The sequence below is a fragment of the Plectropomus leopardus genome, chromosome 17 (genome assembly GCF_008729295.1).
Source record: "Plectropomus leopardus isolate mb chromosome 17, YSFRI_Pleo_2.0, whole genome shotgun sequence".
Lineage (NCBI taxonomy): Eukaryota > Metazoa > Chordata > Actinopteri > Perciformes > Serranidae > Plectropomus > Plectropomus leopardus.
Window position 1 is genome coordinate 17,151,369 of NC_056479.1, and position 21,137 is coordinate 17,172,505.

The 21,137-nt window shown below is 40.7% G+C and overlaps 2 protein-coding genes across 2 annotated transcripts; both read left to right on the top strand.

The window, feature by feature from the left end:
• The first annotated feature begins 420 nt into the window (after window positions 1-420).
• LOC121956251 (heterogeneous nuclear ribonucleoprotein A2 homolog 1) lies at window positions 421-1,233 on the top strand. Its single transcript, XM_042504382.1, has 4 exons — window positions 421-495; window positions 581-676; window positions 802-945; window positions 1,093-1,233. Exons 1-4 carry the CDS (start codon window positions 421-423, stop codon window positions 1,231-1,233), a joined length of 456 nt encoding a protein of 151 aa, XP_042360316.1.
• Window positions 1,234-1,762: 529 nt separating this feature from the next.
• Window positions 1,763-5,117, top strand: cenpx (centromere protein X). Its single transcript, XM_042505598.1, is given in 6 exon segments — window positions 1,763-1,798; window positions 1,801-1,863; window positions 2,497-2,548; window positions 2,646-2,699; window positions 2,808-2,896; window positions 3,897-5,117. Coding segments are annotated over 6 exon segments (309 nt in total). The 3' UTR covers window positions 3,912-5,117.
• The last annotated feature ends 16,020 nt before the right edge of the window (window positions 5,118-21,137 follow it).

Genomic DNA, 21,137 nt, shown 5'->3' on the forward strand with positions numbered 1-21,137 from the left:
CTCAATAATGTCAACAGTTCCCTAATAACATAATTAGACATTTCACCTTTTTTCCACCTGGCTGCTGAACAAGTTGGGTCACTCTCTGACTCGCCACTCGGTCTCGTCACAGTAAAACGTCACAACAAAAATGCAACTTAAAAGGACACTAAGTGAACACACTTCACTGCAGGTTTCTCTGTATTCTGGGTTGGTCTACTTGGACAAGCAGGCTGTTGAACATCTCATCAATGGCTTCAAGTAAGTAAAAGCTTTCTTAATTTAATCTGCTGAGTAAATCAGATTGTAAATGATCATATTTCTAATTTTAAACAACTTTCATATATAAATCCTATGTTTGACTTTTTTTGTTTTTGCAAATCATTGTTAGAACATTCTCATAATTTTCTCGTCTCCCCTGCAGATTTAGAGAACGCAGAAATGAAGACTAAACGGAGAGCATACATCAGTCTCCCAAAGAAACACATGGCTGCTTTTGCAGAAATTTATGAACTGGTAAACAATTTGTGCAATATAGCTTTGATTTCTCTTTTTGACATGCAATATGCCATGAAGCTCATGATTATGTATCATGTAACAGGACCACGGGCTGGTTGTAAGAGAGCTGAACCCCTATGTAAATGAAGGATATGTACGAGCTTACTTTAGAGAATGGGGTACCGTCACAGCATGTAAGGTAAATACTGAAAAAACGAATTCACTAGTGTCTTTTAAAATATATTTTTACATAAATTATGAAGATCTAATACAATTTTTTCACTTCTTCCTCAAATTCTTTTTATCTGTTGACTGGGATCCAAGATCAAGAAGAGCCCTGTCTCAGGAGACAGAAAGGCTCTGGCTTATGTGAGGTTTTCTACAGAGGATGAAGCAGACAGAGCAGAATGGGCTGGTCCTCACGACATCGGAGGCAGTGTGGATGTAAAACGAGTTGTTAGTCCAAAGGTGAGTTGTTTCTCTTCCTCTGTTGCAGGAGACCTGGTTTTATGCCTATTCTAACAACAGACAAACACACAAAGAAAATTTTAAAAAGAAAAAAAGTTGATTGGTATTATTTGATTTTAAAACTGTATATAAAAATCTGTCTCTCAGATGGATGAGGATTCAGATGAGGAGGTCGCAGCAGCCATTGCTAGGCCACCACCTCGGCGTTCACTCGGTTTGGGCTACATACTGGAAGATGCTCAGTGGTTAGATGCTGAAGAGAATGGCAAATTAACAAATATTGTCTAACTTTTTCTTTAAATCATAAATGTAAGCTCTGTGTGAATGTATAATAATTGTTGTCTGATGGCAATTGTCTACTCAAGATGTGATATTAAGTTGTATTCTATTATCTGTGTCACTAATTTTCAAGGACATGAAAATGTTAGATTACACATTTGATATACTGATAACACAGTAAAAAATTAACCATAATATCCTTGCCACATTATTGCTCTAAAGTTGTGTAAATAAATTAATGGATTATAAAGCTTCAAGTTGTCTTTCTTTTCTCTTGTGTCTTCTTTATTTGAAATATGTGAGAACCATAACAACATTGGCCCAGGCCTATGGACAAAATTAAAATATAATATATAAATTAGGTATTCGCAAATGCAATGTTTTGAGAATAAGATATAAGATAATTAATTCCAGTAAAGGTAACTGTTTGTAATTGTGTTGAATTATGTAATTCACAAAACCTAGATTACTACTTTAATTTAAAAAGAGAAAGAGAAAGAGAGAGAGAAATAATTAAAATAAGCGAAGGGCGGAGCAAATGACGTCAGAGCTCAGTGACCAATCCCTATGTAGAGCGCGCCAAGTTTCTCTCACAGCGTCAGAAACATGGCGGAGGACGCAGAAATTGGGTTCAAAAAGGTAAAAGAATATTAATGCTTTTATTGTGTTTATCTACACTAACTCGCTTCCCCCCGGGATTAAATAAAATCGGAATGTTGCATCTTCTTTGTCGCTGAATTGCATTTATATTCTCCCGTTAATCGTTAACGCCGACTGTGTTCACAGTGTACATAAACTGTTGCTTGTTGGTCTGTCAGACGGTTAAACTTTACGCCTCGTAAAGATAAATATTCAGTAAATTAGCAATATACGCATGCCGAATGGAAGAGGAGTTTATGGTGATTTAGAAAAAGTGCTCCATAGCCACTATTCCGCGATAACACTGGTTATTTGTGTTTGAACTCGTTAAATTGTCGCTTTTTAATAGGAGTTTCGTATAGAAGCCACGTAGGAGGACGCACGAGCAAGTTAGGCTACTAAATAAAAGCAGTGATGTTTTATGTGGAAAACCAAGTGAGGGCTTGTGTCAATGTAGATAAGGATGCAAGTCATTTTAGATATGTTTTGTGTTGATGTCTTCACTAAATATTCAAATTTATTTAGTTCACCTTTCATTTGCAAACTCATTTGAAAACTAAAAAAATAACCAAAAAACCTGAGTCTGTCACACACAGTGGACTTTACAATGTTCTGTATGCTCCTCATTTGCAGGAAACAGTAAGCAAACTCCTGTCAAGTTTCTTCAAGGAGGACAAAACCAGATGTGAGTTGTGTAAACATTGTCTTGTTATTGTGACATTTCCATAAAAAAGTTTTTTTTGTAATTCTACAGTTCAAATAGATCCCACTCTTCCTTACAGTAAGTGGTGATGCTGTGCTGCTCATGGTGGAGATGCTGAAAGTATTTGTCCAAGGTAAGGATTTCTGTTGGGTACAGCTGTATACAGATTGCTTAATGATGAAACTTTTAATATACTTTTAATAACTTTAACTTTTAATATAATGTGTTGTCTCATTTCCAGAGGCTGCTGTGAGATCACAGAAACAAGCCGAGTCTGAAGACTGCGACCAAGTAGACATCGAGCACTTTGAAAAGATTCTACCTCAGCTGGTACGTAGCTAAACAATCGGGGGTGTTATAAGTTATTAAAGAGCCATAAATTATAATCATGCAGTGCAAAGGCTGCTTAAGTGTCCCATGTAATCTATATGTGTTGCTTAGGAACTGTTTAAAAGGAGGGATGGGGAGGAGCTTCAAATATTTTTTTAAGCAATGGGACATTCAACTTCAAATATTATTATTATTTTTGAAATTTACTTGGAATACCTTAAGAACCCCCAAATCCACAAGTAGGTTTAAAAGACACACTAAACAATAAATAAAATCAAATCATCATTTATCATAGCTACAAACTGTGAAATATGGTTATTTATATTGGAGGAAGGTCATGCATTTTCCTCATGTGAATTAAGGAGGCTTAAGAAGAATGTTTGTAGCTCCAGGGAGTGTCATAATGAAAAAAAAAAATCCCAAAGTCACACCTCAGCCATCCCCAACTCTACTTTGTCTCCTGAATTTTGAATCATTTCTGTAATTTGTACTCAGGGTAGATGCCTTAGACTATACTGGTTGATTATCTGTGCGCATTTGACATTTTAGTTCACACTTTTAGACATTATCTCACCTGCTGCATGTATTAGATAACCATAAGTAAAAGTACAGGGCCCCCATGTGACCATTGACCCAGTATTGATTGTCAAACGTGTTCTTCTTTTTGTATTTTAGTTAGTATTCCTTATAAGATGATAAAATTTGCTTGATTCATTGTTTTAAACACTGTATAAATTCGTCAATGTAAGATGTAACTCTCGTTTTTGGTGAATGTGGCTCAATTCCAGACAATCAGGACAAGAGATTCAGTGACTACAAGTGTATATTTAAATAAATAAGCTATTTTAAATTTATTTTCTGATGATCCCATGGACGGGCTCAAACTGCCAGTAGTTTGTTGGTAATGTAAAATGATGACCAGAAAGCTCAAATTGGACAGGTCTGTTTTTAGAAACTTTCATTTCCAATACTTTTTACTTTTATCTCTCATCCAATGCAGCTGCTGGACTTCTAGCATAGTGAAGCCACAAGATGGAGCCAGAGTGTTACCTGCGTGTTCCTGCTTAAATCCCACAACTTCAATTGTGTTTATTTTTTTCTGTATAACTGCAATTTAATAATCACTCAACTAGAGAGATTACATTAAGAGTCTCTTTCTGTATGCATTTGAGTGGTGTGATTTTAACTGGAAATCAGCGGCGCTGTCCGCACGCCTCCATGCCACCACCAATAAGGCCCACCTGTGCTCGTCTGTGCAACAACAGGTGCTTCCAGCATGCTCCATAGTGCCCTTCATCAAAGCCTCCTGGAGCAGTTGGAAGCAATTAGAGTAATAAGGGGAGCAGCCAGTCCCTTAGATGATGACAAGTGCCAGGAAAAAAGGAGTACCCCCTCCGGCCACTTTGAAGTTCCCTTTTGCTGTCCTGCGATGTTTAGTTAGAGGTGGGGGGAAGGGCAAAGGGGACCTCTGGCACAGGGGGAAAGTTGAATGGGAGTGTGCGTGCATGAATGCGTGCATGTGTTAGCCAAACACAGCCAGAGACCACACGCATAGATATTCTGTTTGAAAGGAAACATAACAAAACACATTGGAACATGGTCCAAGAAGAGCAGGGTGCAATTCTGAAGGTAAATAAACAAAAGAGGTGAGTAGTAGAGGTGCTTTCTCTCCTTTCACCACAGCAGAGGGGGAAGTTGGGCCTACAAGGGAGAGCATAATGTGGGGTTTTCTAACCCAAGTGCCTCTGATGGTTTTCCACCAGCGGTGTATTTGACCAACATGTCTTTACCATGAGTCAGCATAGCTGTACAACACCTCACACTATTTATTTGTGTGGCTCTTGAGTGACTCACTACGCTCACAAACGCTGCTCACACACAGCTGGAAGCAACTTAGGCTAAAGTCAAGAGTGCGGGCTCCAATAGGTGCTCAAGGACGAGGCACCTGGAATTTGACCCAGCACCTTTTTTAGGAGGGCCCAGACTGGATTTGTGTTTCCCAGGAGGAACATCCACAGCAGGCTTTCAGCAGAGGGTGTGTTTGGTTTAGTGAAATTTAGTTTAATGATGCTGAGGACCGTTAGTGCCAAAAAAAGTGAAGTAAATAATCTTTTGGGTTAATAATTACAGCACATAGGTCGCGTTAAAACATTAGGGAGGACACGTGAAACGGCGGGTTTGGTGATGTCAAAAACTTAATTTCCTGGATTCTGCTTAATTTTTATGCACCAGTTTGTGTCATTTTTTTAGCATCAATTTGTGGTGTAAATGCCTTTAATTTTATCCAAAATAAAAGTCCTCTTCTACTTTTCTGTTTTTATTGGGGGGGGGCAAATAATTGATGGCCAGTTTGAATGTCAGTATATGATGTGATTTTCTATTTTTTCATCTAAAATGGGTAAAATCTCTTTTTATTGTAGCACTGTGTGTAGCATATTGCTTTGCTGAATGCCTCATGCCCTGCTGTCCCTCTCTCTGTTTATCATGAGACTACTTATACAGGGCAAACTGTTGGCATCACAAGGCTAACGTTACCTACCGGCATTTAACGGATTTAGCAACACACTGTCAGATATTTGCCACTCCTGCTATTATAGCTTATGCTTACCAGGAAGACATTAAACTTACCTGGAGGACGGCAACCAGACGAGACAAAACGGTACTTTAGTCAGGGTTCCCACAGTCATGAAGAACCTGAAGTCACTGAATTCGCAAAATCCATGAACGTTTTGGGGGAACGAAGTCATTGCATTTTGTTGTGTCTAATGAAATTACGTGTTACAGTCATCTTCCATAGATCTTAGATCTTATTCTGTTTTAAATCTAATGTGTTGAATAAGAGAAAATAATGCTGTGACTGTGTGATGTAACATCTAGGATCATGAATCCCACAAGACTACCTTGAAATTGTACCGCATTTTTGAGATGGAGAAATGTTGGTGTTAAACATTGTGAATAGTCATGGACATTTTATTTTAGGTCCTTGAAAAGTCATTGAAAAGTTTTGTCCATGAAAATGTGTGGGGACTCTGTTAAGTGCTTTGTCTAATCTATGTAAGGTTAACATAATGTTAATGGCAGCAACAGAAAGATGGTGGATTTTTCAAATATCAACTTTGAGTTTATTGTTTAAGAAGCTAATCCACTTGTTTTCTGTTGTAGCCAGTATACATTCCTATTCTAACATTTTTTATGTGAGTACTCAAGTACTCTATAATAATCTAATGCGAGTACTCAAATGTGGAAGTTACTTTAAAGGCTCATCCAAAGTACAAATGCATGTTCTAAATATTTATGGTGACATATTCCCTGTGTTCTTCCCAAAATCCACGCCTGTGAAATACAGTCATTAACAGCAGCAAGTCTTCTCTAGTTTCGAGTAGTCCAGAAACTTCAGATCAACTGCTTTGACAACCTGCCTACTCAAATGAAATTATTTTATACCAGATACGACAACAAATATTCTTATTCTCACAGTAAGAATCAAATTTGAAAAGGTGTTATTGGTAGATAGTGTCTGGAGGTTTATTAGAGATGAAATGGATCTCCGGCTGTCAATCATTTCAGATTACATAAAAATAACTGTTGGATCCATCTCGTCTTTTCCAGTATCTGAGTCGCTGGAAAGTCTCTGTCCTGCTGAAGAAGTGCACTACTGTACAACGTTTCTCCTTATGCATCTTAGTGGAACAAATTACATCTGAAGGCAGTATTATTAAACATACGAAAGCAGTTAGGACAAGAATGGGGAGGGGCGTTGAAGAGAGTAATGAGTTAAAGCTTTTCTTGATCATACATTAAAGGCAGGGAGTGTCGACAGCCAGTCCAGACACTTTGGAGAAGCTCTGGAGTGAAAAGCTTTTCCCAGGAGAAACAGACTGATCTGTCTCCAGCCTTCTGGCTGGTCTTTTGGACAACGCTACACATGGGACAAGGCCCTCATCACTTGAAGATATCTGCCTGATTGTAGTCATCAATATCAATACTGATTTTATAGAAGCACCAGTGACTGCCAGGATGATTTTTTTAATCTTTTATGATAAAATAAAACTAAAGGTCATCCATGTATACTTTCTGTACTGTCCTCAAGATACATTTATTATAGAAATAGAGGCTGTGAGTGTGTATCTGAGCCTGATAAGGCTGTGAAGTAATTTTGGTTTAGGGTGATGCTTGTCTGGGGTGGAGTCGTCTTCAACGGCCTTGAGAGTCCCTGTGAGGGTCTGTTAGCATTATGTCAGATTTCTTTAATTCCCGACTCACTGGTCTGTGGCTTTTGCTGTTTGAATGACACAGCTTCTCCCATCTCTCCAACTTTCTGTCATTTTGCTACTTTCTTCTCGGAGCCCAAACTAGCGTCCCGTCTATGACAAGTGATCATAATACACCCATTTCCTGACTGCTGGATTTTCTGAGATGGCTGTAACAACATGCAAGCTGGCAAAATCTGACATGTATGAGCTACATCAAAGTTTATAGGCTTACATGGCAAATAAAACATTGACTTTCACCATGAATATGTGTACTATATACATCATTTTCATTAATAATGCTGCAAGTCCTTTTATCTGACAGGCCTGGTAGTTTTTAAAATCTAGTTAAAACATCTGGTTGAAGCAAAAGACAAAATCTTCTGCCGTGCAAGCAAATTTACAAGTCTTGCAAAGAGAACAGACAAGAGACAAACATAATCCATAAAGAAGCTACAGGTGTCACTTGTCATAAGTGTCATTTTTATCCCCAACATTTCAATTGTGCATGTTTTTGAGCGGTTATATAATAAATATGTGATGGCATGCATCTGTTCTCGGATGTTTGTGTGCACGTATGTGCTTGCATGCATGTTGTGCTTGATCTGGGGCTGCGATGCATTAGTGCCGAGGAGACAAGAGGCCCTTGTGGCCCCCTCATGGGCATGGAGCTGTCTAACCATGGAGGAATGCTGCAGGGGACACAGAGCGAGTGCATTCCTCTTAGATGCTCCACACGCAACTCACGCACACATGAAACGTTACAGACATTTACAGCGCTGTCAGAAAAACAAAAACAAAACGTTGCACGGGTGTTTGGTGCACATGCATTTTAGAGAGAGCTCTCATGTGTAGAGAGAATGCAAATACAGAGGCAGCATGTCTATTGACCAATGGTGGAAGACGTTTTTAGATTATTTACTTAAGTAAGAGTGCAAATACCACCCTGTGAAAATACTTTATTACAAGTAAAAGTCCTACATTGAAAATGATACTTAAGTAAAAGTAAGTATGTATACTTAGTAAAATGTACTTGAAGTATTTAAATCAAAAGTACCCAATGTAAAAAAATCTTCAAGAAAAATAAAAATATTCAAAAAACTAAAAATGATCTAAAAATTATAGAAAAAATGCCCCGAAAAATGAAGAAAACATCCCCCCAAAATTAAAATTGTTCAAAAAATAGAGAGAACACTCCCAAAGTCAACATTATTTAAAAAAGAAGAAAAAAATCCCACAAAATATGTATATATAAAAAGAAAAATACCTTAAAATTAAAGCTGTCAGATAAATGTAATAAAGTGAAAAGTACAATATATACCTCTAAAATGTAACAGAGTGAAAGTATAAAGCAACATGAAAAGAAAATACTCACGTAAAATACAAGAACCTCAAATTCACACTTAAGTACAGTACTTGAGTAAATGTACTTAGTTACATTCCACCACTGCTGTTGACTGTATATACTGCTGTGACATACGGGTTTCCTGGAAGCCCCGGGCCTCTCTGAGGTGCCTGGGGTCCTAAGGCTAAGCTTTGTTAAGGAGCCACGGGGCCCACGCCGGGGATGATTAGAACATACCTGGCAGTTTGAGCCACTTGGGCGCTCTGCTGGGATCACTCCTAACTGGTTGTGGCGCTTGGCTGTTAGTCTGAGGCTGGAGATGGTCTGCTGCTGTGCTCTGTGTATCGGCCGGGGCTTTGGTAGCCACAGGGGGCGGAAAGGATTCTTCCGGAACCAGTGAGGTGGATGATAAGGTCAAAGACCTTGGCATGCAGCTGAAGAGGGAAAAGGGAGCAAGAGAGATGTACAATTAGGCCTGCAGCTGGGTTATTTCTGGAGCCCTGTACTACTACCTTAACTACATTACCCTCCTCTTCCACCCCAAGTCCCCTCTACTCTGTCTCCACCCCCCTCCTCTGTGTGGTGGCCTACATGGTCAGGGCAAAGGCAATAACATCAGAGTAATCCCCTTACATAACACTGCACAAACTCAACGAAACAAGACCATTCAATTAATTTTGGGAGCGTCTAAAAATAAAGAAGCAGTTCTGTGGAGGTGACGTCAAAAGGAGTGTGTGTGTGTGTGTGTGTGTTTGTGGGGGGGGACCTCAAAGGAGCCGCCGAGCCCCGACTGGACCAGAGGTCAGCGAAGCTCTCTATTTTTAGGTCTCATCAAAAGCAGAGGTATAAAATTAGTCCAGCAGTGACCCTCACAAGTTCCGTCAGTCACGCTTAAAGGAGCTGTGAACTTGAAGGTCACGCACTTGCAATGATGAAAGGACCGATGTTTAATGATATTTAAAAAGCAGCAAGTAATGACTGAAATCTCTTTAGCTGGTGGCAGGTGGCACAGTGTGAGGTTGGCCTTTGTTAGACTTGTTAAAGGACTTCATAAGTTAATATTCACTGCAACAAATTCGGACATATTGTTTGGATAAAAGTGGTGAACGGGGCAAAGTGCTGCCTGACTCTGATGTCAGATTTCAGCAATGGTGGAGAATAGATAATCAGGCGATCGCCAGATTTGAGCGTCAGATTGTCTCTCTGCATGTATATATAAAATAAAAAACCTAAAGCCTTAAGGAGGCCAGTGTAAACAAGAGTTAAAACAGCTCCTCCAAGTTCCCTCCACAAGTCCAGAGGCCAGCATGTTGACTGTCTGTCCTCACAGTGGTCGGGGGCACCGGAACTCTAAATTAGCCCCGGTGAGTCAACAGTCGACAGCTTTCATGTAGACAAGGGCTCATGTCAGATTGCAGGAGAGGTCAGGATGTAAGGGTCAGAGGTCAGGATGCAGTGTTGGTCCTTGTCTTTAACAGCTTCCTGTCTGCTGTGTTGTGCAAACCTGGACGGTAATCCCATGTGATACAGGTTCAAAGCAAAGGGATTGCCTCTGTCTTTGGTACAGGTATGGGACTCATCACTCCACTTGTGCTCATTTGGTCCACCAGTTGATGATTAAGACTGAAATATACAGCTGACTAAGAGAGGGACTACCATGAATTTTCTTAAAGGCGTTTATGTTCCTCAGAGGATGAATCCTTTCAATGTTGGTGATCTACTGACTTCTCCTCTAGAACCTCAATGAGATTGACATTTCTGGATTTGAATTACACGTCTTGACAGCAATCAGATGGATAATTACCATGACAAATATTTCAGTTGCTAAAAGGATAAATCCTACCAACTTTGGTGATTCCCTGACTTCACCTCTAGCAACACCTTCAGGTTGGAATTTGTGGTTTGAGTGAGATGTCTTGAAAAACAATTGGATGGACTGCTAAGACATTTCATAAAAACTTTAATATTGGGATGAAATCTAAAATTTTTGGTGATTTCTTCACTTACCATGTCATGGGACCAAGATATTTTGTCCAATACTTTGGTTTATGACTAAATTCTTGCAAAACTATTCACATTCCCAGCAGCCTCAGCTAGAGTTACTGTAGGTAGGACATCTGTGCAACACTTGAGGCATTGTGTCATGCTCTTGGGGTGTATGGATCTGGGGGTGTTCGTGTGTGGTCATGTTGCCTGTGTTCTCTCTGAATGTCCAAGACAAATTTCTCCTAAGGGAGACAATAAAATTTAATTTAATCTAAATGTTAGCATGCTCCTTGCTCAAAAATACTTGAAAAGGTGATCTCAAGTACAAGTCATATGTACTATGGTACGGTACACATCAGGCGTGAACACCAGTGGTACTAAAACATTGAGGTGGACAGCACTTAATGCAACTACAAGGAGATTTTAACTGTTTATGAAACAGTTTCAATTTCATTCTGATGCCTCTATATCAGACGCGGCACACTACAGACACACTCAGATCTGACTTTGCTGCCGCCCTCTACATGCAGTCAGAGCTCCAGCGCCTGACAGCAGTTGTTTGTCCAGTTGTTTGAGCTTTGTCTCAATGCTTCATCGGTCCTAGCTGATGACGGTCCCTGTGGCACCTTTTTCTACACTTCAACACAACAAGAATGTGACATAGATGGTGATGCAAGTGTACTTGGGTACCAAGCAACATTATTAAAATGTAAGCTTAGTGGCAGGGGAGAGGAGAGTTGGGGCAATCGTACTCGGGCACAGTAGGAATCAATTGTACTTAACATGAAACACCCCTAGATTGGGAACATAGTAAACTGCTTAACATCAGCATGTAAACAATTGCCATGCTAGCATTAAGCTCAAAGCACCGCTGTGTCAGTGCACAATGTAATACAGGAGGATAGTAAAACATGACTGATCAGATCAGGTATTCTTTCTGGCCCTCTAATCTAAAAAAAATCTGCTTGATATATGTTAGATCTGTAGCAGCAAAGTTCACTATCACAATTCATTTGACAGCAATTTACTTCAAACAAATCCTGAACCACAACCTTTGAGATTTCGAGGTCTGCCCTCAATAATTTATTAGATCTTTGACATGAATGTTTTATTTAAAAATATCTAACAAGTTGCACCGATTCTCCTGCTCACCCTCAGACTTTGAAGGTGCACCTGCACAGATATAGTTCTGCAGTTCTGGAGGACAGGTGAAAAAAATGAAAGGTGAAACTTCAGGGTCAATAGGAGACACAGCAGGGTGCTCTGCTGCAAGGTGTCTCTTTTTCTGGAAGAGCCAATTTGGGCTCTTTTGTTTCTCTGGCATGAAAACAGTAAGACCAAGAGAGGTGATTTACCAGCCTGTCTCAACATCAAAATGGAAATAAACCAGAGCTGCTGGGAACACGCTGGCCTAAGGGAGCAAGAAGGGGACGAAGTTAATGCACAGTTTCACATCACACAAGTGGAGCTTGGATGATGTATAGTTACTGCTGTAGGGGACAGTTGGCTCAGAAATACGTCTGCAAATCACATGGTTAGTTTTTTGCTCTTTGTGGAAATTTCTAACAATCAAATACAGAAGAAGGCAGCGCCGACGCAAGATGATCTCTGACCTTTGAGGACAAGTATACTGCACAAACTCTACCACCTTAAATGTTCTACCGTCATCAGACAGAGAGCAAAAGGCAATACTTGTTTCCAGACATAAAATGTAAACCTCTCTCCAAAAACAGCAAAGGAGTGGATCCAGTCACAATGAGCTGTAATTTAAAAAACGCCTCTCCTGGAAAAACAACTATAAATTTTAAGGGGCTTCAAAGGGGCCGCTGGTGCTCTTACTTTTCTGTACATAAAACAAAGCACAGGTATGTTCTTAAACCACTTAATCGCTCACCCTGCAATGAAACACACTGAGACAGAGACTGAGGGAGAGATATAGCAGGCAAAGAAAAGAGAGAGACACCTTTGACTTAATGCGCAGAGGCTTTTATGGTGTCTGACTTAAGGACTGTCGGCTAAACAGTTAATCTCTTTTCTCTTTCACCTTTTTTCTTTTGTTCCTTCGACTCTATCTAAAGTTTTCCAGTCAGTCTTAATATGGTGATACAGAGTACCCCAGAGATTATGTTTTTCTGTAGGCCAACCCTGAAGCTAACGTCGCCCCGATTCCCTCATCAAAAAACGCATGGGATTTTTCAGTCGGATTCTGGATCACTGCAGACAATAATCTCTCTGGTAAACAAACGTTTATGATACTTACGAATTTTCTTCAGCCACATAATCTTCACAAATGAACAACACTTTCAGGATTCTTGAAGCCTACACGCAATTACCAGAAGTAAAAAGCTATTGCTAGGCTAAAACGAATTACACTACTGTTGCGTCACTACCACTACAAGGCTGTAAAGCCGTGTTTGGAGCGGCTCAGTGTGATGACATTCTGTAGTCTCATTTAGCCACTTGTTAGCAACCGTCTATTATAAGACACATAAAACCTTTAAAGTTTGCAAAAGGGGTATTTAATGATGTATTTTATGTCGAAGAACAAAACGTGAAAGTCTCCTAAGCTAATGTTACTACAGACCTTATTTAAGGCTTCTAGCCAAAAACCCATTTAAAAAAAAATCATTAACATTGAGATAAGGGAACCAGAGGAGCTGAAATGCTAATTCATTTCCGGGTTTTAGGACTCATTACTGGGATACTCTATAATCCAACAAAAAAGTAAAGTTTCCATCAGAGCTCCATGTTTCTCAGCATGGTCTTTTTAGGGTGCTAAATGACCCCAGGGTGTAGGTGCCTAATTTGGGCTGAAAGCTAATCTTCTGTCATATATAAAAGCACCAGAGTGGCTCACAGAGTGGAAACAAGGCCGTCTACAGTGACTAGATATCCCAGTGGTGCTGCTGGATGTTGCATTGATACACTACTCTGGCTAAGGAGCTTCATCAGTGGGAGGGCAACATCCTGCATCCTGATTCTGTCAAGAGGCAAAGCCGTGACATGTCTGAGCGCCCAAAGAGAAAAGGACAGGTGTCCCCCAGTTCCTCTTCCATTTCCCCCCATCCAGCACTGATCCTGCTAACTAATAGCACCAGGGAGCTACCACCCCTGGCACTGACACCAGGATCACTGAGCTGCGGAGTTGTGTGGGAGGGAGGACTTAAGCCCCTTTCGCACGTGCAGTCTGTCACTGAAATGTAGAGAAACATTTCCTGCATGATGTCATGTGTGAATAGGAGCAGGGATCGATATTCGGGGACAGATATACCACCGATTTCCCATCTCAAGACCTAGTAACATTTCAGGGAAAATACTGGTACTGCCATGGGTGTAGGTTTTCAACTTTAAGGGGGGGGGGGCAAATATGGAATAGGTGGTTTAAGCACCAAACACTTAATTTCCTGGATTCTAGTCTATTGCACCAATCTGTGCATTTTCTTCATCAATTTATGGTACATGTCTTAAATGTTATCAAAATGAAAGTCCTCTGCCGTTTTAATTTTTTAATGGGGGGTGGACATATGCCAACACTTTTTTATACCAAGTGGTCACATATTGCAGCTTTGCAGACTTCTGCATCTTAATATTACGTTTTAGGTATCCTTATGAGACTGTTACGTTCCAGAATGCTGCTACTGTGATGTCTACAAATTGTACATGGTGGGATGATGCTGCATATGGATCTGTAGGGAGCAACAGCACATGGCAACCCATGCTGGGACATCAACAAATGCACATGCAGGCATGAATGGTTAGGATTAGGGGAATAAGGCACATGGTTAGTTGTAAAAAAAAAAAAAAAAACATCACATTTGCACAGGAAGTGAACACTGGACCCGCATCAAAGTCCAGGTTTGTTTGACCCATTCATCCCCCCTCTTTCCGCCCTAAAAGCACCCTTGCGCTTCTTATATTACATTTTTACTGGCAGCGTTGCAACCTGACGCTGTCCTACTGCGTTTCATATGCACGAGACAGGTTTTGTCCAGCCACATTCTCAGGTGATGCCGCCGGTGTGCATATTGGCTGGACACGGCAGGTGCTGTCCAACTGCCTGCTGGTGTATAAAAACAACGCATCTGGTTCTGTCCATTCACTGTCCAGCGGCATTTTAAAAAAAAAAAATCATAACGCATTCGTTACGTATATTTAAGGGCAGGCCACTTTGAATTACATGCTATCAGTGGATAGTGTTCTCAGGTTTTCAGCCAGATCCACCCCTTGCTCCTCAACAGATCCAACCTCTTGTCCAAATATGGTCACTTCAGGCTCCAAAAAAACAAGATGGCAATGCCCCAAATGATGAACTTGAGGCTTCAAAACAGCAGTCCACTATCAATTGGTGATATCATGGTACCAATGTCCATTATTTATTGTACACGTACATCCTGCCTTGGCCCAACATCTTTTCCTTGAGTTCAAGTGCTGTATTACCACCATCTGCTTGAGTGTCCCATGTCCCCTTTAGTTTGTCATGGCATGTGTGAAAAGGCACAATACAGAAATGTTCCTGAAAGTTGTCCACGTTTAAATAGTAAAAATCACAAGCAGTGCCTGAAAGTTTATCCCAGTAATTTACTAAGAACTATGTGTAAAAGAGGCTTATGTTGGCAACTGCTGCCTGACAGAAGAACTTAGATACAAATTTACAAAGAAGAAAACAATCGATTTCAGTGTATGATTATATCAACATGATATAGATCTAACCGCGCTATAATCCTCTGTCCCCTCCTGTTTGGCATCTAAACAAAACAGAACTGAGATGCATGGCAGCGGTACGAGTGACAATTCTGCTGAAATGTGCTTTCGATTAAGGTCTCCAAAGTGAGCTGCTGGTTTCTATTTTCTGGGCTGGATGAAGACCTTTCCAAAAGAAAAAAATAACATTCAACAGAGACATGGTTCAGAGTGATGATATGAAATGTATCAACTACAAAAGAAACAGTCCACAGAGCATAAATTGATAGAAAGAATGTCTTCATTCAGTCATCTGTGGGATGAAAGTTTGTCAAAAACTCAAAGGATAATTAGTCAATTCATTATTTAGTCAGCATGATTGCAGAGAAACACATCATATGCTTAAAAAATTATTAAAACAGTGTGACTCCAGAAAGTAATCAAATGTAAATATAGTATATAAAAATTGTTTTTTGTTTTTTTTTGGTATTAGTATCCACATTTAAAGTATGTATTGCCTATTAAAACTGCTCCTATGAGCATCAAGTGAATCAATCTATCTTTTTTTGAATGAAACACTTAATTTTCTTATTTTTTTTTTTATTTTTTTTTTTTGTGTTATACTGTGATAACAGAAAAAGTGAAAACAAGTGCCAAGACATAAAAACAGAGTCAAGAGACACGTACAAATTTAACAAAACCAAAGACAGCAAAACAAAACAGTACAAAACAAACAGGAAATACAGCTCAGACTTAAACTGGTGTGTATACAGGCAATGTGGAGAAAAAAGGCCCAACAGCAGAGACATTCTCCTTCCCACTGAGGTCATGGGAAAAGTTTACACACAGGGTATTTTATGAATGGGTATCCCAGGGTGTTGAGCTGCTGACCCAGGTGGAGAAAGCACAGAAAGGACAGGAACGTAACACGCACTGTGTGCTTTTGAGGTTATGAAACCTTGTATTTGCTGACGGCCACCCTATCTCCTTCCTTCATCTTTCTTAGTTGAAGAAATATTGTCACAATACGTAAAAGGAAGGTCAGCTGCTTGGCAACAATGTAAAAACACCAGCCATCAGAGCAATTTTATTCTTCACTGCATCTCAGACGCTGAGAGGGGAAGCGGAGCTTGTTCATCCGCAGCTGAGTAAACTACTTAAGTCTATCTTATATGGCTGCAGACATGATTTTTGAAATGCAAAAACCTCAAAATGTGGTAATGATAGAGATAGACAAACAAAGCCATGTTCGATTGCCAGACTTCCTTTTGTTATTTCACAGTGTGTTTGAAGTCTTGAGAGAGCGGGTGAGATCTTAGTGAACTGTCTTCAGTTTCTGCACTTTCTCTGAATCAAAAACTGGCGATATAATCTGCTGGAAAGGATTCACAGAGGAGTACGCTTTCACAACACACTATGCGGCTACCAAATACTGCACAGGCAGCCAGTGCCTTGTCTTTCCCTGAAATCTGTTATTGTCCTCTCAGACCAGCTGTGTTCAACCTGTCTGCAATAAGATAAGCTGTGGGTCTGTTTCCTGTGCTGCCTATAAATATGGCCTAATCACTCTGCAGTGAAGCTGGTGGGACAGATGTTACAGTTGCATCCCTCCACCATGCTGAAGTACATATTGATGGTTCACAGACTGTTTACACTGTTTTCATTCATCTGTGCTATGACCATTCCCAATTGGATCCATTTGCCAACCCGAGTGGTGGTTTACACAACCGAGCCCCTCCAGCATGTGGAGCCCATGCTCTTTACCCTCTGCTTGTTTCGTGACTGCACACAAGCAAATAAATAAAAAGTGAAGATGTATGTCCTCAAGTAATCCATAGAGCGGCAGGCCTGGCGGGTACGGGATGTAAATAGACTGATGATTGTATATGTGGAGTCAGTTAAACAAGTGACACAGAATGTTATGCTTTGATCTGCTAATTATAGTGGAAAACAACCTGGCAACAAAACTGCTGTAGTCGGTTTGTCCACATTACCTGAATTTTCCACCTTGCAAACAACTAAAACTGTCTAAGACATGCATGTGGAAGTCCAGCAGAGGAAGCTTTTTTTTTCCAAGTAATTTCTTACTAGTAATTATTATTTTAAAACTGCAATAACAGATTTTTTTTCACCTGGATGGAGTAGAAACAAGTTGTCAGCATAACATTGGCATACTTCTTAAGTTGATAAGGCAGCAAACTGTTGCTTATAGTAACACAAAGTCTGTCCCCTTCTGATGGACCACCATGGGACATTATTGCAGTAAAAATATGTATGGAAGTTAATGGCAAGTGTCATGATAGCTTTATTTGTATTTTAGTGGCTTGTAGACATGGGTTTGGTTTAGACAGGTTAGGGCCAGTAACGATGTCGCACTTGGGGGTGTGAGGAAGAACTTGTTAGTCACTAATCGGTCTCACCTGGGAGAAGTGGAGTGAGACACAAGACAGACAGCACAAAGGATACACTGGAGGCCAGACATCAGCAGAGGAAAAGGCTGAAAGCTTTTGGCATACACCACCAAGACTGCTAATGTATATGCACCTTCACCTAAATGATGGTATCAAGCACGAGCTGGCCGAAGAGACATCTATGACGTCGCCTGTCCGAGTGAGCTTGCCATGGAGAACATGAGCTTTTCATGACAGTGGTGAGTACCTTCACACAACCCTCTCACAATAGGGAGAGATTGCCTTCACCCAGTAAAGCTCAGATAGGTGTTCAGGTCCATTGCAACATAAAGTGAAAGGCATTAGGTTGTAGGGCTTGCTAATCCTATCCTAGAGGTAACAGGAGCCAGGCAGTATTTAGAAGCAGGATTAGCATAGCCCCATAACACGAGTGACAAATAGCCCAGTTTTTGATCCCATTTGCAATGATTAAACATATTTCAAATTAAAGGATCATATTGCAAGTCAAGAAAGTCACATTGTGTTGTAAAACTGTTGAAGCATAACACTGAAAATACATAATTCGACTATAAATTTCAGGAAATTTAAGTCATAGATTTCTCTCTCACTGACGCTGTGTTTTGGACTGTGATGCAACAGGTCTTGCTCGTTGTTTTTCTTACAAGCCCATACAAAGAACAGGAGTCGCTGGCTAAGACAAATCAGATAAAATAACATTAATTATTGTGGAACACATAGACTGAAAGAACAATGGATGTAGCCACTGTGACGTCATCTGTTGGTTTGTGGATTTGAGCTTGGCATTACGGCTATGACCATATTTGATCAAGTTGTTGGCGCTGTGGTGGAACACTATCTCCAGACAACATGTCATTCGAAGCAGCCCTTTAAGCTTATTTCGGCTTTAAGCCAAAATAAAATGTAAATGGGTGAGTTGTATAAAGTTCAGTTTACATTAAGAGGGAAAATAGCTGTAGAGACCATAACTGTTTTTTTGTACCAGGCTGTAAACATGTTTATTTCTGCTGTAAAGTCGAGCATTTTAACATGGTCTATGGGGATTGTTTGCTTTTGGAGCCATCCTCAAGTGGCCATTTGAGGAACTGCAGTTTTTTTACACCTCCAGTCAACCCTAAAAATGTTGATGTTGCAACATTGACATACCATGACCTATTCAGTTAACATAGTAAACTTGCATTTATGGAGTACATTAGTAATCAGTAGGAGCTGAGTCCAGCCACCTGGTAAATGTAAGTCCAACATGCAGTCTCTTTTAGCTCTGTTTTAGTACCAACTCTACAAACTGCCACATTGTTTTCACGTTGTGATAGCTTGTAATTATGAAAGTATTGATTGCAGACACTTTAACACTGTTATTTTGAATGTTAAAATGCTTGATGAAGGTGACACAGGGTGACCTAGCTTACACAAAGTGTATCTTTCCTCAAATAGCAAAGAATACTTTCAATTGCTATTTAGCTGTCATTTTTATCTTACAAAGCCTTTGTGCTCCTCAAAGGCATTAATACCTGCACCTTGGTGATGCCTTTAATTGCCATTTAGCATTAAGCTGGCTGAACAATAAAGCCCAGGCTGAGGGGATATTGTCAGGTTTAATGAGGCCCTCAGTGAAAGAGTGCTGCTGTGTCGGCACCACCAAAGGCTGCTCCTTGAATTCACCTCCAGTGGACCAGAGTGGTCCTGCGGGGATTTGATGGGCTGAGGGAGCACAGACTGTCTCTCCCCCACTGTGGGGGTGTGAGGGGCTGCAGTAGCATCAGTAGCCTTTGCCGTGCATGGCTAAGCGGGCAGAAAGCACAGAGTGGAAGAGGTTACAACAGCAGCGCCGAAGAACAGCGTGGCATTGTGTCACTGGAAAAGCCAGACCAGAAACTTTTACTAGGTGCAACAGCAGCTGATGTTTTTTTGCATCACCTGAATGCAAAGAGTAAAATATGGTCCCCATTGGTCGATTTAAAGAATGAGAACAAACAGCGTCAACAAAGGCATGAACAAGCATGGCCACAAATAGACATATGGAGACAATGACATGTAGCACAAAGGGGAATAGAACCAAAAAAGAAATGCAATAACAACTGTGAACTCTTGGCCCATATTTAAGAGCGGTACATGGTTCACAGTTTCACATAGTCCTCCGCCTCCAAACGCCATTCCCATTACTTTGATTCTTTATTCATCCCCCCACCACCCCCTCCCAGAACCTAGCCCTTCCACGCTCTGCCTTGCCCCATCTTTAAATCCAGCTGATGGAGGCTCTTTTGTCCACCGGCACCCAGGCAACAACATCAAAGGGCTGCTGGGTGTAAATGCAGAGTGTCTGAAAAACAAAACAAAACTGAAAAATAAAGAAGTCCCAGAGGGGATGGGAGATATTCACAACAGCACCCCTGAGTGGGAAGGAAAAAGAGCTACTATGTACAGGAGGAGATTAAGAAATGGGAAAAAAGAAAGAAAGAAAGACACCCTAACTTGTTCGGTCGTTTGTCAGACATTCATCATCATTTACTGAATACACAAAGGTGTGGGCTGGGTCATTCTTGGTTTAATGACAACAATAAACACATGAAAAAAATGACATTAGACTTTGTATGAGACCATTATGACACTTTCTTTGTGCTGGATCATCAAAGCCCATTAGGGGACAGACAGTGAAAGGCCTTCCATTGCTGTTCGTGACCACTTCCTCATTCACTGACAGCTGAATTGGAGGCTTGATGGATTGTTGTACAAGACAATGTCATGCTTTTGGACTGAATGCTTCACTTTGATCTCACTGGATGCCCTTGAAGCTCCAACAACGGCTGATATGTTAACAACCGGTCTGGTTATTCTAGTTCTATCCTCCACCTATTGCCCTGCCAGTTGGAGCCATGAGGGGAAGGGGAGAGACGGCGGGAAGGGGAGATAAAAGCCTTTTATCTCTGCCCCCATGTGGGACTCCTGTAGAGTCACGCTTGGCGTGGCGGCATGCCTTGTCTCGTACCCGCAAAGTACCCGCCAGTGACAAGCTGACTCCAGAGCCTGGCACCAGGTCTCCAGCCAGCGCAGAGTAAACCCTCTATTCAGCAGAATGGAGGAAACACAACTACATCGGGCCCACAGCTTATAATTAAAAGTCCTCAGCCTCAAAGAGCACAGCATCTCCATCTTAATGGTAGGCTTCCATCTGAGGCATTGGTTTAATACTCACTCTGTGTCCCATCAGATAGTGATGTGGACAGAGGAGGAAGAAAGACATTAGGACTACAAAGAACACATGTGTCCCATCCAGGATTAGAGGTTCACTCTTCCCTCAGTAGCCTAATTGCTGGATTGGCCAGATCAAAATCACTTCATTGAGATCAAGGCAACTGTCTTCCTCTTGTCTCACTACTCAGTTGCACAATAACTCAACAAAAGCAGCGACGAACCAGAGGGGGGAGAAAAGAGTCCAGAAGTCGCAGAGCGAAGATGAATGTAGTTCATGTTTAGAGAGCATGTTGTGTGATTAAGGGAAGCCCACATCAAACATTGTGGCTTAAGAAAACCACCAGTTGAAAAACAAGATG

What these genes read in the sequence shown, in the direction of transcription:
- LOC121956251 (XM_042504382.1), top strand. Translation starts at nt 421, where the DNA reads ATGAAGACTAAACGGAGAGCATACATCAGTCTCCCAAAGAAACACATG. An exon ending in TTGCAGAAATTTATGAACTG is followed by an intron (nt 496 to 580) that starts GTAAACAATTTG and finishes ATCATGTAACAG; the next exon opens with GACCACGGGCTGGTTGTAAG. An exon ending in AACGAGTTGTTAGTCCAAAG is followed by an intron (nt 946 to 1,092) that starts GTGAGTTGTTTC and finishes TCTGTCTCTCAG; the next exon opens with ATGGATGAGGATTCAGATGA.